Here is a 26,292-nt window from a genome sequence, read left to right as displayed (position 1 = left end):
TAATCTGAGTTGAATTCTTAGGTTGAGAATATCAATCATAAATCGTGGATATCAAATAAACCCTAATATGAATTTTATTTTCTTTTTTTAGCATACAACGAAACTTCAAATATCTGAGCCTTCGTCACAGGAGGAACTTACAAGTTATTATGTAAGTTTAGTCCTATATATTATAAGTATATTAACCTCAAAAATTGTGTTCACCTCAGCTCAGTTTGTGAGTTTAGCCTAGTTTAAAAGCTCGCCTTGGTTTGAGATAAGCCCATAGAAAATATGGGTTTAGCTTGGGGACTCGCCGTTTCAAGTTTTTGTTTGGAAAGAAGACTAACTGCTTCAATGTGATGTTTGGAAGAAAGACTAACCGCTTATCTTCGTATGTCCATGTTTGAAAGGAAGAATAACCTATTATCTCCATTGTTTGGTGTTTGGTTGGAATTTATAGCCTGAAACTTCATTTTTACTTGTATAAAGGGGGTCGAAAGTTTCACCCACTAAAAGCTCTTAAGAATTACTGGATACTCTCAAGATAAAGTATTAGAGACAAAACTACGTCTTTTTATTGAACCTATATAAATTCCTCATGTCTTTTCTCTTTTCCGTAACTTTTTATCTTGGCAAAATACCCTTTTTAGTCCCTTATGTTAACCTCGGAGATCATTTTGGTCCCTTAACTTCAAAAAGTGTCATATTGGTCCTTTAACTCTTCAAAAGGTGTCATTTTAGTCCTCTTTGTCATATTAGCGACTGATTTAGCGACCGCTTTTTGAGTTTTTTCGTCGCTAATGTGACAAAAAGGACTAAAATGACACCTTTTGAAGAGATAAGGGACCAATATGACACTTTTTGAAGTTAAGGGACCAAAATGAACCTCGAGGATAACATAAGGGACCAAAAATGGTATTTTGCCTTTTATCTTCCACACTTTTACTTTCTGATGTTAATATCTAAAACATTTTGAAGTCTTTTTAAGCTATAAAAATAATCATAAAAGTTTTTCAAACCGTAGTTTTTTTGAACCCCAAAATTCAACCCCTTTGTGCATAGAGTCGCATGTCTAACACATGCAACATAAGGGGTCACCCATTAGAGGAATTTTATCATGACCTCCATTGGTAGAGGAAACGCTTAACTCAAGGGAGACAAATATGGCTCGGGGAAGGAAAAGAGTGTTCATCATCATCATTATCATCTCCAATTTTTTCAAAGGTGGGTTTCCCCTCCCATAGGTTATGATCTTAAACTTATAGTAGAAAATAATCTTGCATGAGGTAGAGTAAAGTTGGAGCTTATGAATGCATGTTAGAACCAAGGATTCTTTGAGGTGTTATGTTAATTATGTGATTTATGTGATTTCATGTGATTTCATGTGCTAATTATTGACACGAACATGTTAGATGATAGATATGTTGGGATTTTCTGTCATTTGATGCTAATATTAGGTTTGCTCGACAAGCAATGGTAAGAGATATCAACATGTGTTAAAACTAAGTTTTTTGTGAAGAATGAGAAAAAAATGTGAATATAGTCTTTCATGATTCAAATCATAGGATCCATGTTTCAATTCACATAGTAAAATTTGAGCAGGATTTCAAGTTTGTTTATCATGATTCAGATCATAGGATCTATGAATTGAATCACATAGTAAAATTTGAGATGGATTTCAAATTTTTCTGTCATGGTTTAAATCGTAGGATCTGTGACTAGAATCACATAGTTAAATTTGAGTAGGGTTTCAATTATGATGTGATCATTTGAGTTATAAGATATGTGGCTTGAATCATATAGTAAATTTTGAGTAGGATTTCAATTCTATTTGTCATGTTTCGAATCATGGGATGTGTGACTCAAATCGTGAAGGTAGATTGTGTCTATAACCCTAATCGTCAAGATTTAAACCCTATTCCTAGTTATAAAATGATTATGATTATTATCGATGTGGTCAAAGGCTTATTTTTCATTAAGAAAGGAATAATAAGAAGCATAATAAGCATGTTTATGATTGTATATACATATATTATTGTAGATATAAACAAGGTGATATTATTTATATATCACAACATCATAGAGGGGGAGCGACTTTAATTTTTAAGTCCAGGAGGTCAATGTAGTCGAATAATTAGGACACTAATTTGCATTTGACTATGGTGGGTTAAACTCTTGTTTGATTCACCCACGTCTGCGAGATGGACTATGCATAAAGATATATGGATGTAAGTTTATTGTGTAAAACGAGTAAAATGGATAGATGATTATTGCAGGACAAACTTGAATTACATGTATTTAGTTTAGGAGAATTATGGGTATCATTAGCTAAGTATTGTATGAAAAACCTAGATAATTTATATCCTATATAGGCAAATCCTAAATTGAGTAGTAAGACAACGAACGAGTTTGGCTATTGTATCACCTTATTTTTCTAGCTTGCGAAAGTCCTAGAACTACGTTAAGTGCTAGTTGAGGTGAATGAATATGAAAAGTGTTGTAAATCTAATCCTAATCTAGTCATAGTTCATCTAACCTTGAGTAAGACCGTAGAATTACGTCAGGTGTTAGGTGACTAGTTGAATAATGACTAGTATCTATTTTATAGCATCATATGTGTATTATACATAGGAAGCGAATAAGGAGGCTATTGTATCTCCTTATTAGTTCTAGCCTACTTAAGACCTATAACTACACTAGGCGACAATTGAGGTGAATGAATTTTGTGAAGTGCAGTAAATCTTACCCTAGTGTGGTAATGGTTTATTTAAACCTGTGTAAGATCATAAAACTATGTTAGGCTTCGGGTTATCAGATAAATAGTTACTAAGGGATGTTCAATAAAATCAAAGGACTTATAGTTCTGAGATATAGATAAATGATATAATTAATTTATGGGATTTAGGGTTAGAGTGTCCATACTAGACCCTCGGTAGACAGCTTGATAGCCTACCATGATTCATTGAGACGCAAACTTATCTTTCCCTTGTGGATATTATTCAATGAGCAAGATAAGGAGGAAGATGAAAATGAAATGAAGGTAATCTAGATTGAGAGATCATCACTTATATTATGTTTGACTCTATGATAAGAGTTAATGTAAGAATGTTGCATATGAGTTATTCATGACTCAATACATTATATGGGAAGGATGTGAAATGCCCTGATGGAATGTTCAAGTATATCTTAACAAGGTAGAAGGGTAAAGAGTGATTAATGGTTTAGATCAGGAAGCTTACCGAGATTAGTATCTCACCCTATGTTGTTATAATTTTTTTAGGTAAACATGTATTTGGATTGCACTCACAACTTTGGACTTGGCACTAAGGATTCAATGGATAATTTTTATGTTGTGTTAAAGAATTAATATAATAGATGACACATTAGTTATTATGATGTTTCCTTGTCCATTCCAGATACTTACATTGATGTATCCAATGCTGATTAATAATACCCTTAATTATTATTATTCTAGCTAGATATATGACTAGTGGCTATTATAGAAATGAGAAAATAGATTAGCCTGAAATTATTATTCACAAGACCTTAAAAAATATTAAAATATGAACATCCACTCTCAGTACTTTCTATCCTCCTTGTGAATATAAATGGTCATGTATTAACATGAAAAATGAGGAAAAGATAAATAGGTGGATGGAGTGGTTGAGGGAGAAATATAAGAGATCTTATGAGATAGTCATCAATGCTTAGGATTATGCAGGAATTCAGTTTTTTACAATCCAGGAAGAAATAATTAAGCCTAAGTGCTACTTAGTCGGCAAAATGGTCACTCCATAGCTCTGAGAGTGAGGGTTCAAACCACCTAAACATAATTTTGTTTTGTACATTATTATTCATTAATTCCTCAAAGTCTATATAATTATTTCATTCTTTGAAATTTACATGAAAAATAATTCAAAATAGTTTAATTGGACAATATTAATTTTTGTTATTTTTAATAACAACAAGTTATTGATATTATTGAATATATATATTTTTAAAATAAATCATTTAATTATAAATTAAAAATTACGTGGAATTAAATTTGGTCAAGGTGGCAATGACACATCATCAATAGCAATGTCATGACATTAAATTTTGGTATCAATTTGGAATGAGGACTAACAACACGGGGAAATAGGGGAACCGAAATTGCAATTAAGCCAAACCATAATTGTTTGATTATAAAATACTTTCAAGATACTGATTTTGTTAGGCTTACAAATGACTATCAAATAATAAAAAGGTGATGCACTGTGTATTTTTTATCGTGATTCTCTGAGGTCATTTCTTGACGTAATCGCACATTCAACATACTCATAGTCGTTGGATTGAATCGAATAGTCTATATTTTTATTTTGTATTTTTTGTTATTTTTAATAATATGAAAAATTATATTAAATATTAATTGTATTCTCACAATAATAATCAGGAATAAACTAAATGTGAATGCGTAAAATGTTTCACATTAGAGAATTCAATTTCGTAGATTGCATGCATTGTCGATACTTAAATATTAAATTAAGACACTAACAGATCATATTGACTACTTTATCAATTATATTAAAGATAAAATTACATGAACACACATCTTATAGGTGTTTATTTTATAAGCTACCATCTATGACATTTGAATTTATATTAAAATTAATATTCAATGGAGTTTGAGATTATATTTTTAATTAAAGCAATGCAATTTTTATTATAATACAGTGAAAATCATGACAATTTGCTACAAGCTCGACGAACATATCTGCAAACCCTAGCTGACACTATTAACCATGCTATTATCCCAACCTACAATTGACAAAAAGATATTTTAAACGTATCCAAAATAAATAAATAAACATATATATATATATATATATATATATATATATATATATATATATATATATATATATATATATATATATATATATATATATATCAAGCAAACTAGAAACTATATAATAATGATAATATATGAACAAATACTTGCCATTGTGTCATTTTCTCGAACCGCTCCACTTTTCCAAGATAATAACATTGCTGCAATGAATGTAAAATATGATGAGAATGAAAAGAACATGCTAAATATTTCATGACCAAATATAAGATTCAATCGTTATATATTTTAGAATGATCTACCAAATGGTTGTACAAGTTGTTGAGATATGATAGCAACGGGAATACGCCAAAACCAAATAAGCAACATTCCATATGTTAAATACTGCATTACATAACCAAAGGTGTTTCATGAGCATCCATGAAAAATATATATAAAATTTTAAAATATTATATATGAAGATTGTACCTTTCCGATGAGAACTATTTTCAAGTATAAAACCAGATCTTTGCGATTTAAATTTTGAACTGCAATTTATTTAAATTTGTAGTTATGGGTTTGCAAATTAATGTGTAGTAACAATGTTCTTTTTATAAATGAGAATATATTGAAATAAATAAAATCATATATAGCATTAAAATAATTAGTACAATGCATTACGCTGCATAAAATTTAAATTTTAATACTGAAATAATTGAAAATAGAAAATAAACTCACGCTTTGCAAGTTCTTTCTCCTTTGCAATTGCTAGCCTTTTGAGTTTTGCTGCTTGTGCAAATGTTGATGGTCTAAAATGATAAAACAATGAGCTATGCAAAGTTAAATATGATGAGTTTTTCAACAAATACTTGAAGAGAAACAAATATGAAATGATAACGATGACACTTCTAAATGATAGTTGTCCAAATAAGTTAAGAAACTAATTTCTAAATCTCTAAAATTTCAACAGCTTCGTAATCGAATTTATGTATTGCTTTCACCAATGATGTCATCTGATGTTTTTAGATGAGTAAATAGAGGCATAAATGAATCTTGAACCAATTATTTTACAACAAGAAACTAAAGTACGATATCAAGAAGAAGAAAAATCACATAGTGCATGACAATGTGAATTACTTACTGTGACAATAAGCTTGCCTCCTTCAAAATTCGTTTTATTTCTTCACGCAACATATTTTCTTTTTCACTACTATCAGATCCATTCTGGAAACAAATGATATGATTGTCATTTTCATCTTACTATGATAACAAATGATATAATAAATTTTCAATTAATTGATTTAGATTTTCAAGAAAGAATGATATTCTAAGATATGATAGATGAAATCGAGATCTATAGAAATCTAATATTACAATGATATTCTAACATTGATTTTCTCCAACTATTAAAATGGTGGAAGGAGAATGATACCTTCTTCAAATTATCTAGGCAATAGTATGCTAATTGAAAAGTGGCAACGATCATAAATATGAAAGGAGCTGCTAATGACCTTTGATGTTCTTGGATTGCTTCATCTCCCATAATTCAACCTCCTATATGATTCAATTTTAAGAATAACGATGCAGAATGAATTTCAATTTGTGTGTTCTATGTTGGTTACAATAATGTTGTATTACCTTTTTATCCTTGAGATAAGAGAAAAATCAGAGAAAAGATATGAGGTATATAGCCATGAGTTATACATTTTTTCCTATTTAATTTATTTATCCTTTTAGCACTTCACTTTTATATTTCACCGTGTTATTACCAAAAAAAATATTTTGAGAATCTCTCTCTCTCTCTCTCTCTCTCTCTCTCTCTCTCTCTCTCTCTCTCTCTCTCTCTCTCTCTCTCTCTCTCTCTCTCTCTCTCTCTCTCTCTCTCTCTCTCGCTCTCTCGTATGTGTAGATAACATTAATTTACTGTATTTTCTCACGTTGTTTAAAATTTTATATTATAAACATAAAAATGTAACAAGACACCGCATTTTTATACCTTACTTGATACACTTGAAATTATTTACCTTTTTTGGTTTTCATGCAACATCAGTTTGTTCTCAAACTACATGTAGTATTGATACAATGTTAGGACGAAATATAACATCATAGCAAAAAACTTTCATGTTGTCATTATATTATGTCATCTTGATGAGACATAACTGAATTGGAGATATTGAAGTTGAATTGTCAAGTTTTGATTTGCATAGTGATACTCAAAGTCTTGGGAAGATATGTGTGATGAGAAGGAATGTCTTGTGGGTGTGGTAGAAGAGGAAGAAAAACTATTGGAACCAACTCTCAATGTTCAAGGGATTGCATTTAAGAGATACAAACATTGTACTTTCATATTATCTTTGAGGGTGAGACAAGTTTTACCTTATTTAATTATAAAGATGATAAGTGTCAGATTTATGTTAAATACACCGACACTTATTGACTTATTTCACAAGAACATTGTTACACCCCCCGATTTATCTATGGAAAGTGAGAAAACACTTGTTTGCATTAATAATAAATATATGAAAAGAACTTGAAAACCACAATCCATCATGCATAAAACATGCCAGAGAAAAACTCAAAATAATCAAGGCTCGCTAGGCCTAATCCAGGTGCACAAAGTGTTGGGTGGCATGAACATATGGTATAATCACCTACAACTACTTCATGGTGAAGCAATGGTTAACACACCAGTCGAAGGGGTGGTGCATTGGACGAGCAAAAGCGGCCTAAGACATGTGGAAGACATGAAAGCATTACTTACTTAGGAAGAAAAGTTAGATGGGCAGAGTTAGTAGAGTAGGACATGCACATTAAGCACAATGATGGGCTAGTAGCAAGAATCTAAGAATTTTGCTTATAAATAGCAAGTTGCAATTTAATGCAAAAGGAGTTTTGGTTGATTGAGGTAGTACGAAATTGAAGTAGGTTCACTTTGTTGGGTGAGAGTGTGGTGTAAGAAAACAGTATAAAGGGTGGGTGAATAAACTTTTTAAAATAAAGCTCTATCGATTTTTTGGAAACAAAATACGAGAGGTTTTTTAGAGTATGTGCGCGCAAGAAATAAAACGAATCATACTTGAATATAAATTAATACACTTACACACATAATCAATGTACAACAATCATAAATTAAATTAACGACGATACATAAGGTATTTAATCAATACCATTAGTATAGTCTACGAGAGATGATTATATAATGATTCAATTAATGAATTCCAAACTCAACAATTTTCTAAAATTTTAATCACCAATGAAGCTTGATTAGGTCCCAAATCCAACAAAACCCAATCTTAGGCAATAAATCGCTATCAATGCAATAAACGATAAACTTCTCTATGAATTGAAAACCCAATCTTAGGCATGTGATGTACTACGAAATGTAAATGCAAGAGTAAAAGGTAGAGAGATAACAACAAGATTTATAGTGCTTTGACTTTATCATTCTCGCATGAGTCTACGTGCACTCTTCAATGGTTTCCCAGCGGAACCTGCATAATTCCATTATTTTGACAAATATTCCAAGAGTTTATACAATAACTAGTCCATAATAATGTATGAGAAAATAAATATTTAATTTTGGTTCTCAAATTGTATACAACTTCATGCTAAACTCTTTTGCGCAATCTTTATTCAATCTACGCTTACAAATCTTCCAACGTCACTAATTCTGCTCCAAGTCTTCATCTGTAGCAATCAAACCTTTAATCCTACCGATTCCTTGAGTGGTGAATTGTCTGAAGATCTGAGAAGAACTCCGTCTTATCTGTAGTCTTCCACACAATCACTAGTAATGCAATCTAGAGAGATGATCCTCCTTCTTTGCTAGTCATGAGACTGATGACACTTCACAAATTGATGAATTTGTTGTTGAATTTTGCATAATTCATTGAGTTCCAAATTATGACGATGATGTTAACAATGCAGGCCTGTGTGACAATGTTAACTTAAGGAGTCCAACCCTTTTCACAAATCTGCCAAATGTCCTTAATGGAATAAAGTTGCAGAGGATTGTCAATAAGCTTAGCAAGCCAGTCCCAATATTTAGCTGCAAACAAACATTAAAGGAATAGATGGAGGGAGTTTTCCTGTTGTTGAAGGCAAATATTACAGGTGGATGGAAGATGAAGCCTCTAGAAGACAAGTTATCATATGTGCGCAACTTGTTATGCATTAAACGCCAAACTACAAGAGAAAGAGTTAGAGGTATGTCTCTATTCCAGATATATTTATACCAAGAAACCTTGTGGTATATGTAAGCATCCTTTAGACTAGTATCTCCATTATCTGTGTGTTTCTAATAGAGCATATCCTTGCAGGACACCATATGAATTGATATTTGTTGAATGAGATTGTGAATAAGAGGGAACTGTGTGCAAAGCTCTTGAGGAATGTCCATCGATTTCCCACCAAAATATCGCAAACTTTAAAATTATATACGCTCTTCCAGTATTGAGGAACATGCATAATTGCATCTAAAGGTTGGTTAACACACTAATAGTCTGACCATAGATTGATAAATAAGCCATTGCCCAATGGAAGTTTAGAGTTGTCTTGTAACAATTGCTTACGTGGAAAAAAGTTTTTCAAAAATCGAAGTTGTTAAAGAGTTACTTGTGATCTACCATGTCACAAGAAATGCTTAATGGATTGACTATGATAGCAATTGAAAATGATATTAAGCTGCATGAAATAATATTTAAAGTTTAAATAATACTTTGAGTTTTTTGGTGCTTCATTTGGTTAAATTATAGTTGTATTTTTGTTGTGTCATTTTTAGTTATTCAAATTATTATTATTTTAATTTAGGTCTGTTTTTAAAATTATAATAAGGTATTTGAATTGATTAGGCCGACCCTGACAATATGGATCAACCATAATCTATGAGGAGTTAAGTTAATAGTGACAATATGAAACTTAATAGTTAATGGAATGTCAATAACTGTGCCTATTCTTATTGCTTATAGATTTGAGGTTGATCCATCCAATGGACCCAGTGGTAATGACTGTACTTCATTAGACACAAATTAGACCATCCTAAACATTAAACCATGTATTAAGTCTCGCAACAACTTGTTGACATTGTAAGACTTGTGAGTTGGAAACCAAGAGAGTTAAATTGGGTGATAATATTGTCACATCTGCTACTTAAGAAGTTAAAGGGAACCGAGGTTAAAGAGACATTATTACTAAAAGGTGTCAGGTCAATACGACAATAAATCATTCTAAGATCCACTTGACCCATATACAACATGTATATTTTACTCTTTTATATTTTTCATCCTAAAACATTTGCCACGTCTAATCATGGGGGAACCCGATGGCAAATGATGCATATAATAAGGTTAATATTTAATTTGGACAAAAACATATGGCAAGAAACCATTTGAAGTAACAATACATATTGATATGCCACAAGTATCTCTTTATGGTGACATTAGGCAAGCAAACAACATGTATTACATTGAAGGACATGCCTTAACCATCATAATAATGTGATTCAGAGACTTATGTAAGTTTTATTAAGGCCCATGATGAGCATAAATGTTCATGTATGAAACATGAGAGATGACTCAAATTAGTGATATAGTATTCGATTCATCATTTCGTGTGTTTTTTTCTTCTTTAAGTTAAGGAGGTGTACTTACAAAAAAACATTCTTATGTTAAAGTAATACACGATGTGAACATGATATACGTAATTTTTAAGTAAAACCACACCTAGGAGGTGAAACCTTTGTTTATAGGAAACCAAGCTCCTTTGAGGTCCCGTATGTTTCTACTTCTCCTTGTGCGACCGTTGCAATCAAGTTGGTATGGACACTAGAAACTAATGTTTAACAAAATATATCACAATAATAACGGTAAGCCACTGTGATTGTTGTCATTCGAGTTAAGATTGATGACACAATTAACTACATTATGATTGTTTGAAGGTATATGCTCTTTATGATGAGAAAAGTGACGTGGAGAATGAAAATTTCATATATTTGACGACTTAAAAAAATCGAAGGCCATATGTTAGAGTATTTATGGAATAAAGGAATACTATTGTTTGAAATTAAGAATAAATCCAAACCATTCACCCGATAAAAAAGCCCATCACCAAAATGAGCCCAATTTATATACGCGTGATCCCGCGTATTGATATTGCAATTATTAACCCTACATTGTTATAAAACAAATCTCGAGATAAATTCAAAGTGCAGAAACACATGAAACCCTAGATCTACAATTACCATCTTCTATCTCCAACGCAAACATAACTCCCAATCTATCGCTCCTTGCTCTCATCACAAATACCATCGTTGTCAGAATTTTCCCGCTACAAAACCTTCTACCAAACATCGAGATCTCATAGTCACATATCAATCCCATCTACGTGTGCACTACAAAACTCAACACGTTTGACGCTCATATCGATGACTTTGAGAGGGGCAAGATCTTGCATATTATCCCTTTCCATGTTGTCGATAACATCCTCTTAATACGAGGTAATATTTCGTTAGTGCTTCTCACATCCAATTGCCGTCTATATAATTATTGTTTGATGAGATGATTCAATATATATATTTTTAGAATCAAATAAAATCAAAGTAATCAAAATTTATTATTTTTAGAATCAAAAGTATTGAACTCTAACTTTAGATCCTAAATCTATAGTACATCATATGAATTAAAAAGTTGGATCATCTCAATTTTTTAGAAAATTGAAAAGTTTTGTGTATCAAAAAGTTACTTATAAAAACACATTGTTGTATCAATTTTTTAAAATTTCAAATTACTTATTCATTTTGAATAATATACAAGTTTGTATAATCTTTTAATTTTGAGGAGAAGACTTTTCCTAGTTCAAGTAAGAGATAAATAAAAATTGAAATCAATTTCTCAATCTTGTGTACTCCTTTTAAGTGAATTTCAATAGTACTATAGAATTCCACACGTGCACACTTCGCACAGTGCTGAAGCCAAAGAAGGAATAGCGAGAGCACACGGATCGATGACATGTACACTCCTTCTTTTCATTATCCCGCTTAAACGCGTTCCCCAAATTTCACTTTCCCTCCACATTGCTCTCACGCTCACATTCAAAAACCCACACACGCTCTCATTTTTTTTCACAACTCGCAAAACCGATTTTACTCTTACAAACCCTACCTCTTCCCCCTACCGTTTCTCTCCGAACTCCGATCAACATGCCTAAGGCCACCTCCACCGCGAAACCCGCTGATAACCTGTGAGCTTCTTCTCCCGCTTGCCTCCCATTGTCAGATTCAGTTTCGCGTTTTGAATCGTTTCGTTTTTCCGATCTAACGTTTCCGATCTCGTGTTCGTTTTTGTTTGTTAGGTTGAAGCGCAAGGGCGCTGGTGCTGGAACTAAGCAATCGAAGAAAGCTGCGAAGGATCCTAACATGCCTAAGAGGCCTCCAAGTGCTTTCTTCGTTTTCATGTATGTTTCGGTGCTGAAAATTGGTCGATCTATTTTTTTGTTTTGTTTTTTGATATTTGTTCAAGTTCAATTTATCGAGTTTAAGATGAATCGGTTTCTGAGTTTTAGTTATTTTTTTTTTGGTTTTAGGTCTGAATTCAGAGAGACTTTCAAGAAGGAGAATCCTGACAACAAATCTGTTGCCGTGGTGAGTTATGTGACGTTAAGTTACCGTTCTTCATGTATTTTTGAAATTTGAATTTGAGTTATCTGAAGCGATTTAATCTGAAATTTGAGTAGGTTGGTAAGGCTGGAGGGAAAGAGTGGAAAGCACTGTCTGAAGCTGTGAGTAATTTGTGTTGTATATCAAGGTTAATAGATGATTATGACAATTCGATTTTTGATTTTAACACTGTTACGTTTTGCGTTTATTCCAGGAGAAAGCTCCTTATGTTGCTACCGCAGAGAAGAAGAAGGAGGAGTATGCCAAGGCTATGCGTGCATACAACATTTCGTTGGTAAATTTCTTCGCTATTGTTCTTGTTATCGTAGTTACACTTTTTTTATTGATCTAGTTTTACATTGATTTTTGATATTATTTTTGATTGAATTTTTTTTATGAACTAGACTGAGGAAAAGGCTCCGTCCGAGGAAGAGGGATCTGACAAGTCCAAGTCTGAAGTCAATGATGATGAAGATGATGACGTAAGATTATTTTTGCATTCTTAAGTAATTTGTAGGTTTTTGATTAATCGACCGTTGTGTTGATTTTGATTTTGATTTTATTACTTTTCAGGAGGAATCTGACGAGTAGAGTTGCTGTTCTTCGAAGAAGAAGAAGCGTAGGAGTATTTGCCATAGAATAATAATAATTTGTTAGTAGGTTTTTATGAATTTTGGGGATATTTTGGATCCACACAACTGTGATGTGATAAACAGTGTTTAGTGCCTTAGGCATGTTTAGGTTCAGCCCCATGACCTGTACTTATTCCATCTCTATTATTAATACAACTCAGTTTCTATGGTACAATTGTTTATTTCTCTATGGAATGCTGTTGTCATACTCTTTAAATGAAATATGTCACTACCTTCTCCCAAGTGAATCTTGTTAATACGGAGCATTTTCTGTGATCGATACAAACTATAGTAGTTTGTTAACAATAGGAAGCAAACTCCTGCATTATTGTTTTTTCATTTATATATTTAAATAATTGATTTGGACACATGCTATTACATTGTACTATTTTATTATGGACAAATAAAAAATGGGAATCTAATTTGTTTTCATTCACTAACATTGACATCTATAGTAGTAATTCCATTGGGACGTGTATGGTCGCTTGAGTAAACTGTTTTGCTCAAGACTGGCTTGGTGGTGAATTTCATGAAATATTATAGGTAGAATTGAGGATCTCAAAACTTAACCAGATATAATGATTGTTTTTTTTTAATATTTAAAATCGATTGTTTATTTTTTCACATGTATTAATTATTTTGCTCGTCAATCGATAGTTATCCACTTATCCAAATGAATTATGTCATCAATCCTAAATCATTATGAAATTGAATTGCCCCATAATTAATTTTAATAGAGAAATGTGTAAAACTAAAAAAATTTCAACTAAAATATTTAGCATTACGAAGACTGAGCAACAGAAACAATGTCTGGTGTTGGAAAATGCTTGCTAGTGACAGGTCCTCCTGTGAGTAATTCGTTCTCCGATTTTGTTTCTCCTTCCTTTGAAATTTCTGTTACTTCCATTCTTACTCATCATTCATTCATGTAATTGATTGATTTATTGATTTTCAGGGTGTGGGAAAAAGTACTCTTATTATGAGAGTCTTCGATACCCTCAAAGCCTCAAATCCCACCCTCAAGGTTCAGGGTTTCTATACTCGTAAGAATCTCTTCCTATCCCTTCACCACCCTTCCCCAATTCCCCAAAACTTCTCACTGGTTTGATTGGTTTTGTAGGTGAAGTTAGACTCGCAGGTGAGAGAGTTGGTTTTGAAGTTGTCACTCTGGATGGTCGCACATGCCCACTTGCTTCTTCCAACTTTTCAAGGTTCTGTTCTTCACTCCATTGCTAATTGGACACCGGAAACACGACATTGACACTCATATCAATAATAATTAAAAAAAAAATGAATAAATTAAACTTATGTCGGTTCGGGACACAAGACACTGACATACTTTTCAGTGGTGACGGTTGCTACAAAGGTGGCTAAAGATACTATTTTTTTATTTTATCGTGAATGTTCTGTGTTTCTTGGTGATATTGGTGCCTGTTATGCTTTTATTCGATGTTGTGAAAATCCTAACCGGACATTGAATTGATGAGACCTCATAATCATGATTCAACCGCTTGAACTGGGAGGAAACCACAATCGAACCGTGGAAAAAACCTAATTGTAGACAATGCTGGTTTGAATCATGAGTTTCGTTTGGTTTTTAAAATATTGCTTTTAGCAAACACAAAATAACTTGAGATCATTTTTTAGGTGTTTCTAAAAATGTTGTGGCATTACAGAATTTGGATTAGATGCAACCAGAATACCGCAGTCACTGCAGATAGTACATCTAGACCATTGTATTAAGTTTGGACGGTTTTAATTCCAAGTTTATATTTGTAATTAGCTTTGGTGAAATCGAAACATGAACAATCTTGATCTGAGCACGGATATGTGCTGACTGTTGTGATTTCATGTTACTTGGCAGCATAGCAGACAATCCAAATCCTACATAACAGTCTTGTTTAGTTTTGTCAGAGCTTTGCTTATTTGACTTAAGGGTGCTTTATTTAATGGCATTGGCAGCCAAGAGTCTCACAGATGGCCTAATGTTGGGAAGTATAAAGTTGATGTAGCATCTTTCGAGTCACTGGCGCTGCCTGAGTTGCAGGTGAGCTTGCTTTTGCATACTACTTGTCACCGATATTTCGGTTACACGCTTTTCTTAACTTTATGGAAGAGTATCGTCATAGTAGGTGGAGACGAAATCAATGTTTTTGTCTAATGTATGACCATCCTTGCATGCATTTAATTGCATATAAAAAAGTGGTATTTCTAGGGTGCTCTTGAGCTGCTCCCTTGACTTTCTGAGTGTAAATTTGTCATTCAGGATATACAAAGATGTTATTTACAGATGCCCATATGTTAGACCACTCTCTGAAATTTGAAGAGACACTTATTGACTAGGTTAGAGAAGACACTGATCTTTTCATCATTGACGAAGTTGGTAAGATGGAGTTATACAGTTCATCATTCTTCCCTGCAGTTCTAAAAGTTTTGGAGTCAAATATCCCAATTTTGGCTTCCATTCCAGTTCCAAAATTTGGCAGAGATATACCTGCAGGTAAATTTCCCATACTTTCAAAATTCCCATTTTTCAAACGTCTTGTTTCTTTCTTGGCTTGATTGGTTTTTCTTTTCTTGATGCTTTAAATAATTGAGTTGGGGTAAATCTGTTGCGAGCCTTGATAACCATATATCTCAAAGATCTACTGATGTTTTGAGGATTTTAACGGATTTTCTGGACCTGTTAATGACTTATGCTGTGCGTTTTCACAGTTGCAACATTGAGGAATCATGCAGGAGCAACTTTGTTTACATTGAGTGTTAGTAACAGAAACGCTGTTCGAGAACAGATACACTCGCTTCTGGAAGATCTGTTGATAAAGCACTAGTTGTTGCAAAGTTTGTCTTCTGAACTCATGCTATGTGGAGTTTTCTTTAAGTTCTAAATGCATTGTAATAGGGATCACCATCTGTCAAAACCATTGGCTAATAATACTTCAGACTCCAGTTAATGAAATAAAAGGAGAAAATCTCAATGCAATTTGGATGTCGCATTTTAACTTTGTCCCGTTTTTAAGAGTTGACATTTTAATTTGAGATTGTGTGTGTAAATATTCATAGGTGGAAAAAATTCTATCAAAAAAATTCTCTCCAAAAAGGCAGAAGGTGGAGAGAAAATATAAACGTAAGCTTATGATATTTTGATTTACAAATTCCATAGAAAATGACTTATTTACGTCCTTGAATCAGTTGCGGGTTTTTATCAATATAATATATAGCGTAAAGTTGGAGCAATAGCTGTTTCATCTGTACTTCAGTGAGCATTAAGTGTGATGGTCAAGCTTCTTTACCCTGCAATCCACATATGAAAGTAACGGCGTGGGTTAATTTCAAAAGAAGCAAAAGTAGCACAGAATATATAAAACTTTAAAATTAATATACAAGTAATTGAAAAAGGAAAACAAAATTAATGACCTTAGTACCTAACTGGTCTAATCAACTTTGTTTATCCATCCTGTTCAGCGTTTCGCAGCACCTGTTTTGCCTTTGATAAAAATGATTTTGCCTTATTTTGTAACTCTTTAGTACGCAGCTCAATACCCTGTTAAGTTATAGGAAAGTGTGTAAACAAATATATAGTAGAATTTTCATCTTTCTTATTCTTCTTGCATTAATTGTCATGTGCTAAATGGTAACAATATACTGCATAATTTTTGTGTCTGTCAACAAATAATATACCTGTAATTTCCATGTGTTTTCCTGGAGCTTGCTTTCTGCAGATTTAGCAACGCTTGTTTCCTGTAGCGCAAGATTCGTGGTTAGTCTTCGTATTTCTGAAAACAAATACTAGTATTTTAAATATATGAAAGTTATGCTAATAAAATTGTGACACTCTCAGCCATGTGGATATTCCCATTTTGACCTCTATTTCTTTTTACATAAACTCCCCACACAATAGGCTTACCACTAAATCTTCTTTTGAGCCAGCTTTCTCATCCTGGGTCCTATCAGATACCAAATTACAACTCACTGTGAAGGATACTTCTTGAGATCTATTGCTATTAAACCGGTGTTTCTAAGTTGAAATATACCATTTTCTTGGTAATTAATAATTATTATGCTCAAAAGGGTAATTATATATCATTTTCTCGATTGAATCTTATTGATACTGATCAATCTTGACACCCAAGCTACATTTGCATTAACCGATACACTTACCACCTTCATACAGAAAGATAGTCCCTAGGCAACACATTAACTTGTAAAGATGCGCCATACTTGTGAACTGTTACATAACAGAATGCAAGATAAGCCTTATAATGAATGCTGGATATGATAAATATTTACTTACATTGGACGAAGAAGAAAATCCATATTTTTTCTTAATTTGACTGACTGCACCAATTTTCTCATCTGGTTGCTCTTCCTTATCTGAAGCTTTCTGGCTGTCGCCCTTCATCTCTCTCACTTTTCCTGCATATTCTGAAGTAGTTCATTTGTTTCTTAGGTCAAATGTGAACATAAGAGACAATAGTTTGCATAAAATTGAGCTTATTGTCACAGACCTTTCAAAGCCTTAAATTTGCCAGCCAATTTCTTCTTATTAAGAGCTCCTAATATGCTTTGTTCTTTGCGTATTTCTCTATGGTTCTCCAGATCCATGTCATCTATATAGGAGGAAAAGAGAACATCCTCAAATTGGTTGCCTTAAACTCTAATATCTAAACACTATAAAATGCATTATCTGAAGGATTGTCATACCTAAGTTTGATTCTAGCTTATTTTCATCCATAGAATTGTTGGCCTCAAGAGGAAAATTTGCATGTGAAAATATTACAGAGAGTTCCTGGAGACTTTCTTTAGGATCTTCTTTTTCCATGAAGGGCATATGCTTTTCCTTGCCGCCAGTAAAATCTTTGATAACCGAGTTGAATATGCCCTACACATAGACAAGATTCAATACATTCTGTATCCAAAATAATGGATATAGTTGGATAAGTTATTCATATGTTAATGTAGACCTTGTTTCCCTTATGTATGACTGGGTTAGGAACAAGCTCCTTTTGCGATAGCATCCTTTCCTTCCTGTAGATGCAGCCAACAGAGTCCAAAAGCCTACAATGAAGTCAAACATCACGTAACGAGACTACTACTTTACCATTACCAGTATCACTTTCATCTTTAGTTGCCCGTTTGAAAAGCAAAAAATGAAGATAATCTTTTCTTGTGGGGGAGATCGATAACAAGATTCTCAGTTCCATTCTTGAACCATATATACCTGAAAATATTCCTCTGGACCAACAATGAGACAACAAAAATTTCCTGGTCACCATTCACCTGTAAAACGACTTTGAGTTAATTTGATATCATAAATATCAGAAGCTTGTTAATCAAGTGAAAGATTCTGTCATACCAAAACAATGTCTCCTCTGGATGAACAGCATATCTGTCTGTCAGAAAATGACTTAAACTTCGGAGGTGAATAAGTGAAGCCTCTAATTGAAGTCTTCACTATCAAAGATAAGTCTGGTAAAGACCTAAATCAAAAGAGAAATAGTAAAGAAAAAAAATGCCCCGTGGAAAAGTAATAATCAAAATATTGGTATGTCTAATTCTATGTATGCTGTATTCTCATCCACCTTAATTCTACTTTTCCAGTGGTGAAAAGTAGCACGAGACCGATATCAGAGGCGCCGTAAAATGTTGATGCCCAACAACAGGAAGAAGAGAACTTCTTTTTGTAAACCACCTTTTTGATTCCCTAAAAACAATAGAGAGTAATTGCAAGCATTAGCTAATCATATGGTTGTTCATAACTCATAAGGATAAAAATAAAGAACAGTGTACCTGTAGAGCATGCTCAAATGAATAGATATATAAAGCCTTCTCAGAACACAGCAAAATTTTCTTTGTTGTTGCATCGTCAATAATATGATTTTCTTCTCTCAAATCAAAGCTATTTTTTCTCATTGATCTTGTAATTGGTTCACATTGTCCATCTGTATAACATCGATAAAAAACTCTAGTCCTTCACTGCCATTAAAAATAGATTTGATATTTGTATCCTAAACCAAAAAATCTTTCAGACCATTGATAATTTTTATCAATGCGTTTTACTAATTGATCGCTGTGCCAACTTTGCAAACTCTTACCTAACAACTTCATAAATAGAGCTTTAGACGGCTTCTTAGGATGAACAGATCCAGTGCTCATCATGTTTCCAGTTTCGCTATCCAGTGCCAAAACCGACGAGTCCTTTGTTCCGACTGCTAAGATGTTTTTCTCGAAACCGTATAACCTGCATGTTATGAACTGCAGAGAGATGATACCAGTAGAGATTTCACTTGAAATATGTTTCTGATACAACAGAGATGGACCATCGATGTTAATAACTGAAACCTGCAACAAATTGATAGATATTTATACTAATTAGCGTTGTGAAGCTAATAAACAAGTATAAACTCCAAGTGAAAAATTAATAACTAGAAAAGTATCTTACATTTCCTTGATCAGAACCAACAGCAAGATGCCTTGAGCTATGATCTATAGTCATACAAATTACAGCACCAATAGTTTTTACAAGTTTCATACTCTTGACTATATCAACCCCTTTTTTTGTATTCCCTACAAAAGATAAATGGAAATACAAATCATTATTAACTTAAGTGTGAACTCTGCAGATTGTAAACTAAGTAACATGATATACATAAATTACCTGTAAGGGACATGAAGCCATTGGAGGTGTAGGGTTCAGGTTTGAATCTGAATATACGAACCTGTAGATAATGTACATATAATGCATACAATAAAAATAAGCAAGTGTGGTGAAAATTTGCGAATGAACAAAAGGAAAATATCGATTTTAATCCATTCATAGTTGAATTAACCTCACCATTCCACTCTGATCACCAGAAACAAGGAGAAGGGAGTCGATGTCAAAATATAATTCTGTCAAAGGTACACCACTTAAAGAATGATCATTTTCACTCTGCATTAAGATGAATGAAAGAATAATCATAAGCAAAAAAAGTACATGTTCTTAGAATCAAATAAAAGTAACATTTGGACACAAACCAATATTTTTGGATTTGAAATATTACCTGCTGGTTTAATTGCAAAACTGGAATGAACAAGGGACATGATGCATCCCAAAAAGTTATGGCTCCATTTTTGTGTCCAGTTATGTACAAGTTTTCAATGTTTGAAAATCCAGAGAAGTTGCCAGAACTCAGGTTAATCCCATCTCTATGATTTGTTTCAATGGAAAAAAGCTGTGGATAATTTTTCAGCATCTGACTGTAATACTGCAATATAAACGAATGATTCGATTCATCACGTAAATATTTTTTACTATGGTCCAGTAACAGAAAAATCTCAACCCTATTACCTCATCTTCAGAATAAAACACATCGGTAGCGTTGGAGATGAATTTAGCTATGCTGATGCTTGAATCAGAAAGTGGTAACCTCACCATAACTTCCTTTGGCAGCGAGGGAGTGGACTTAGATTGGCTTTGCAATAGATACCTTTCAATCAAACTATCATCATACAGATATACATGTCCCGATTTCCCAAGCAAAATCAATGAATTTTGTTTATGCTTGCTTTGCTCACTTGAGGATGATATAATCTCCATGTTAACACAGCATTCAGACAAATTAAGTCCTAGTTTAGTCGTGCGAGTTTCGGTATGTTCATTCAACAACACTACCTGATTCATACAATCATATCATTAAACATTACAAGTCTGTTGGAATCAAATTGTTTGAGTTTATCTATTGTCATAAGTTACCTGCATCGAGTTAGAAGCTCCCATGACATATAATCTACTAGCCTTTCCTTCAGAATATATCCATTTAACCGATTCTATACATGTTTTATCTGATTTATATCCCAAGTTAAATTTGAACACAGGAGTGTTTGTGCTGCTAAAACCAGAAGTTGAGCCATTTCTTGTGGTTAGAGAGGGAATGCTCCAAATGAAGAGATCGCCATTGTTGTACCCAACAACCACTTTGCTTCCATAGGGACACACCCAACACGCACAAGACACTTTCTTCGTTTCGATATGCAATGGCTGTGACACGTTTCTGCCAGTTCTGAAATAGCATCTGCTTTCTTGAATATTCCATAGTACTATTTGGCCGTTTCTAAAGATTATGAGAACTCTGCATTGATCACGTTAGAGAAGAAGTTTGATTTTTTCGTGTTGCGTAGAAAAATATCGATGAAGTAAACGCATGATAAGCAATGTCTTAAAGGAAGGTAGGGTTTGTGAAAATCAGTATCACCTTTTACTTTCAGCTCCTGGTTGAGGTAATATGTGCGTCACAGCAATATCATCATCAAATACTTCAGTTGAACTCCCTAGAAGATTATCAAAGAACTTAGATGACAATATTTATATTTAAGAGGTTGTAGTTGTTGTTACTGACTCGACTGATAAAAATTGAGGATCGAAATCATGATTTTCTCGCAAAAATATGTATAGCATCTTACCTATAGAAGCTGAGAGGGGTATGGAGTAGTTCATCTTTACGATATGCCAATTTTGATCAAGCTTCAAAACTGAAATATTACCACTAGAAACTCCAATGTACCTGAAAATGCAGATACATGTTCATAACATTTGGTGCTTCTTGAAATTGTAGTTATTTCTGAAATAGCTTATTTTGAAGTACAAGTTTTACTTACATGTAGAGGCTGTGCTGAATGATTGCAAAAGAAGTAACTTCTTCTTTAACAATGTACAAATCACACAATAATTTCTTGTCAATGTCCCAAACCTAAATGTGAAAATAAAACCAACAAAAGTTCTGAATAAATCAACCTAATGAAACACATATAACATAAATTCTTACGTCATATAAATCTTTATGTATAAATTTCCATAGTACCGACGTCTTTAAAAAAAGCTGTGTCAATATTTGAAAGTAATACATTTATTTATTTTTTAAACTTAATATCAGTGTCTATATTAGTGTCGGTCTCGTGTTTCCGGTATCCGTGTTTAATAGTGTATAAATATACTTACCTCGATATGGTTATTTGAAGTGACATTTATAAGTATGCCTTGATTCTGGATGAACTATACATGCATAATAAACACCATAATATTATTGTTAATTACAAAATCATACTTAATATACTGGAAAACACATTTTCACAACATGAAACTCATGAGACATTTGAAAAGGTAAAAAAAAATATAACCTGTAAGAACTTGCTAGGCACTGGCTTATTAGATTCAAGTAGGACTTGAGCATTATTTTTACCAAATAATTTAATCCTCCCATCACTTGAAAATGAAATAAAAAATGTCAAAAAAATAAATTTGAAGCATAAGTTTAAGAAATGAAGGTACATGACATACTTTGTGGAAATAGCCAATATGTTGTGAATATTGTGATAGGTAATGTTGGTAGCACCTGATGGTACACCATGATGGAATATCAGCCGTGGATCTACATCTCTAGCTTTTAATCCATCTGTTGAATTTCCACCAACCTGCAAAGCACATCATTCTTTTATTAAACTTAATACATCTCTAATTGAATATCAAATTTTAGCATGATTTTTTTTCTTACTTTCAATATTACAGTTTATTTAAATTATTTTGTTTTATAGTGTTATCTCTTTTATTTTTAAATTTAAATGAGTTTTTTTATAATTAAAATTGACACATAAATTTTTATAACTTCTGATTCAACTGGGATCTAGAATTGTTGGTGAATTGGTGATGTGGATTCTTAATACGGTCATGCAAATCTCCATTGCGGTTGCATCTGTGATGGATTTACAAAGTTAACACTCCAACATCTAAATCAAGAAATGAATGAAAAGAAGCAGAGTGAATTGTGTTTAGAATCATACATTAGATTCTACGTAGTAACTTATATATGATGGATGATAATTAGACTTATTTCGTATTGAGCCTATTGCCGACCCAGAACAGTTGTCCTTAAAGCTTGTCCTGGCTTGACATAAGAGAAGCCTTTCAGAGTCTGGGTCGAGTTTTCTACGGGATCCTTATTCGAAGAAGTGGAAGAGATGTGAGGCACATGCATATTAAATGTTAGTCTTTTCATAGTTCATTTAGATGTTTCACATGATTTCCTTACACGTGGCTCTAGGTTCGTAGAATAGGGCACAACACTTTCCCCTAGGGTGCTCTAATGCACTAAAGTGCCGTTGTATTTTCGAGGCAAGGTCCGACCGTTGTTTTTCCACTTCTCATTTTCTTTCATTCTGGATTGTTAATTTATCCATCTTGCTCTACTATATAAAAATCCTTTTGGTCTTTCAAACAATTTTTCGCTTCTTCTTACAACTAAGACATGATTTCTATTCACCAACCTTTCTTCCTTCTCTGAGTTCCGGTGACCTCTGATTCCATCATCTTCTATTTTTATCCGGGTTATGCATTTTCTGATTCATCATCATTTTTGAGTTTCATTTTCCTTTAATCGTTTCTCCGCTTCACCTTTTATTCATGTACCATTTCTAGTCCCTTTTTCTTTGCATTTTATTGCTTTGTTTTCTTGTCTTTTTCACGGCCAATATAGAAAATATGACTGCCAACATGTTAAAGGAGCCTGATGGTGGAGATTTTTTTTTATCATTTGCAATATTTGAAAACCTTGATATTCCAAATGCCGATCCATTAGAGGTTAATCAACCCAACCTCAATCTCGTGTCGTGTTTAACCATAGCCATGGGTTTGGCGAGGGTTCTAAAAAAAGTGGCGATGAACCCTTTAATGCCTCTACTGAGGAGAGTACAGAAGAATCTTCTAAGAAGATAAAGAGATGTACTTTGGTAACCTTATTACAGGAGACATGATTGTCCGTGTTTCCTCCTTTATGAGGGCTCACATAGATTCAAATGTTGCTATAACAGCCTAGAACAAACGCCAAACTCATTATTTCGCTATAAATTTTAGGTATGCACATGGCCGAGATCCTACCGATATAGAAATTAGGGATCCCATTAATTTTCAGAGCCACTCAACAGTTTTTGATCGACATTATCTTTTTCATGACAACCAAGTGGACAAGGTTCGACAGGAGCGTGATAATTTAGTGGAGTTAGTTGATGTTGGATTGTACCACTGGGTGGATACAAACTATTAGGGATGATTCCCTTCTATGGAAGTGTGGCTAGAGTGGTGGATGCTCACGTAGAAGTGGGTCCATCCTCTGACTAGTTGGTTTCCCATATATACTCCAACAAGAGAATTTAAAGTTACTTTGATAGGTGTTCCATCCCCTTTTATGAATGCATATTTTACCATTTGAAACTCAGGTTGTCCTTCAACGAGTTTGAAAAAGAGGTGTTAAAGCAATTAAAAACTTCCCCTTACCAACTACAACTGATATCTTGAGCTTTTGTTAAAGAGCCGTTTGTGAGCCTCTTATTTAATCTTTCACTATGTCACGTACCTCCAAGGATCTTTGTCTGACAATAATTAATTTTATTGCATCAAACATTTAAAATGTAAGGCATATATATTTAAAGTTGCAAACATTTAATGGATCGATTCCATTGGTGATTCCTGAAACTCCGGAGTTCAATTACGTATTATGCCGGGTGATCAGTGCATTTTAATGCCTATTCTTCCATGTTTGTACTCAAGCATTTCTTCGGTTTGTTTTATTTATTTTTATGTTTTAATATGTTTTTATATTTTATTTTATTTTTGTACTTATTTGTTTTTCGTATTAATTTTTCAGCATTAACAGTCTGCGCAGAAACGACTATATCTGGAGTTCCAGAAGTCTGATTGAGGCGTTCTAATAATCGCCGGAAAGCTAAGAGAGAGAGCTACGACTATCATGTTAGAGTCGAAGTCAGAATCGGACTGTAGCAGGGCCATAAAATTCGTTGAAGTTGCAACACTAGTTTTATTTAAGTTTTGAACCATTAGTTTTGGGCCCGGGTCATATGTTTGACCCAGTTGGATTGTAAAACGGGTTGTGTTATTTTCCCATAGGGTAGCAGCCGCGGTACTGTTCATCATCATCACTATTCACGAAAAAAATCGAAGCTTGTACGATCCCATGGCGAACTAATCCTTATTGTTGATCTACTGTTCATGTTCCACCGAGTCTTTGAGGTTTTATAATTTAATCCCAATTTTTTTCCCTTTCAATAATCTTATATATGTGATGCATGCTTAATTCGATTCATACACAATATTATTGATTTAATTTGATTAGTTTATGTTCCTTGATCTGTTTCGTGATTTAACGTTGCTTTATCGTTAACTTGCGTATGTCAAATCATGTTTGCTTAATTCATGAGTGCTGAATCCGTTTGCTTAATTCAGATAATAGGAATATAAACCGTATAGTATCAATTTAGCTTGTTTATTGTTTCTATAATCGAATAGGGGATAGAATTCGCCTGGGGATTAGATTTATAATTACCAATGATAAGCGGGGAACCCGAACAGTAGAACAACTTATTTTATAATCACTTTTCAAAATCACTTATTTGCTCTTTTTGTTAAATCGAACCTTAAACCAAACCCTCCTTTAATCGTTATTGTAATTAGTTTATAAGAATAAGAATCCTTGTGACATGATACTTGAGTTAATTTGTCGCCGTACTAAGTTTTTTTTGAAAACTACTCGTTTTTGATCTGCGCGCGACAGCGGATCACATGGTCCTTGAGGAAAAACCTTCCCAAACGAACCTTCTGACTCTAACCCGACTAAATATAAAGATAAGATCAGAAAGTACTGGGCTACGAGCCATTTCAACCAAAACTTGCACACATCATTTCTTATGAATATCTAACTCGAGAGGAAGTATCGATGAAAAATGATTTTATTACCTTCTGGGAGAACTTGGGTTACAAAGAAGGAGTTATACCTTAAGATTAGAGCCTTCCATCCAGGAGAGGCGACTCATTAATACTCGAGCGGTAGTGGATGCATTCGATGCTCAAGAAAGGAAATAACTCTTTAGTGAGGAGATATGATTTATCTTTATACTTGTCTATGATATTACTTAAAAGTTTACTAAATTTCTTTTCTCTTTTCTAGAGATACCATGACATCCGTCAATAACATTTTTAAGAGGTTCAAGTCATATGGTCCTGGAACTGTAGGGATTACCACCACCGACACTAAAATTGCTCATCCCAAGTTTCCTACTAGTTAGTCTCCTCTCTCAATTTCCTTGCAGTTCACAGGAAGCATGCACCTTTATCCTCGAATAAGACCTTGCTTATATTCATAGATTCTATAACACATGTAAATTTGAGTGTGGCA

The 26,292-nt window shown here is 33.4% G+C and overlaps 4 protein-coding genes across 4 annotated transcripts; 2 read left to right on the top strand and 2 right to left on the bottom strand.

Moving 5' to 3' along the window:
• Nucleotides 1-4,744: 4,744 nt before the first annotated feature.
• LOC131649915 (protein GET1-like) lies at nucleotides 4,745-6,390 on the bottom strand. The gene is made up of 7 exons (XM_058919653.1): nucleotides 6,222-6,390; nucleotides 5,931-6,013; nucleotides 5,528-5,598; nucleotides 5,279-5,337; nucleotides 5,113-5,194; nucleotides 4,960-5,013; nucleotides 4,745-4,779 (listed from the first exon to the last, which is right to left on the bottom strand). Exons 1-7 carry the CDS (start codon nucleotides 6,330-6,332, stop codon nucleotides 4,745-4,747), a joined length of 495 nt encoding a protein of 164 aa, XP_058775636.1. The 5' UTR covers nucleotides 6,333-6,390.
• A 5,478-nt stretch (nucleotides 6,391-11,868) lies between these two features.
• Nucleotides 11,869-13,247, top strand: LOC131651959 (high mobility group B protein 2-like). Its single transcript, XM_058921707.1, has 7 exons — nucleotides 11,869-12,025; nucleotides 12,137-12,238; nucleotides 12,368-12,425; nucleotides 12,518-12,562; nucleotides 12,655-12,735; nucleotides 12,845-12,922; nucleotides 13,014-13,247. The coding sequence occupies exons 1-7, from the start codon at nucleotides 11,985-11,987 to the stop codon at nucleotides 13,029-13,031; spliced, it is 423 nt and encodes a 140-aa protein (XP_058777690.1). The 5' UTR covers nucleotides 11,869-11,984; the 3' UTR covers nucleotides 13,032-13,247.
• A 522-nt stretch (nucleotides 13,248-13,769) lies between these two features.
• Nucleotides 13,770-16,055, top strand: LOC131651958 (uncharacterized). The gene is made up of 6 exons (XM_058921706.1): nucleotides 13,770-13,920; nucleotides 14,028-14,115; nucleotides 14,193-14,283; nucleotides 15,035-15,119; nucleotides 15,416-15,572; nucleotides 15,788-16,055. Exons 1-6 carry the CDS (start codon nucleotides 13,879-13,881, stop codon nucleotides 15,901-15,903), a joined length of 579 nt encoding a protein of 192 aa, XP_058777689.1. The 5' UTR covers nucleotides 13,770-13,878; the 3' UTR covers nucleotides 15,904-16,055.
• A 450-nt stretch (nucleotides 16,056-16,505) lies between these two features.
• Nucleotides 16,506-25,930, bottom strand: LOC131649914 (uncharacterized). Its single transcript, XM_058919652.1, has 24 exons — nucleotides 25,892-25,930; nucleotides 22,389-22,522; nucleotides 22,229-22,304; nucleotides 22,050-22,103; nucleotides 21,710-21,801; nucleotides 21,515-21,615; nucleotides 21,307-21,382; nucleotides 20,808-21,183; nucleotides 20,403-20,726; nucleotides 20,116-20,319; nucleotides 19,908-20,003; nucleotides 19,713-19,791; nucleotides 19,515-19,639; nucleotides 19,168-19,414; nucleotides 18,863-19,014; nucleotides 18,655-18,776; nucleotides 18,429-18,552; nucleotides 18,294-18,352; nucleotides 18,037-18,130; nucleotides 17,777-17,954; nucleotides 17,581-17,682; nucleotides 17,367-17,497; nucleotides 16,754-16,813; nucleotides 16,506-16,616 (listed from the first exon to the last, which is right to left on the bottom strand). Exons 1-24 carry the CDS (start codon nucleotides 25,928-25,930, stop codon nucleotides 16,521-16,523), a joined length of 3,141 nt encoding a protein of 1,046 aa, XP_058775635.1. The 3' UTR covers nucleotides 16,506-16,520.
• Nucleotides 25,931-26,292: the final 362 nt, after the last annotated feature.

Source organism: Vicia villosa, linkage group LG2, assembly GCF_029867415.1.
Source record: "Vicia villosa cultivar HV-30 ecotype Madison, WI linkage group LG2, Vvil1.0, whole genome shotgun sequence".
Taxonomy (NCBI): domain Eukaryota; kingdom Viridiplantae; phylum Streptophyta; class Magnoliopsida; order Fabales; family Fabaceae; genus Vicia; species Vicia villosa.
The sequence above is the reverse complement of the archived record's forward strand: the minus strand, read 5'-3'. Positions and strand labels throughout refer to the sequence as shown.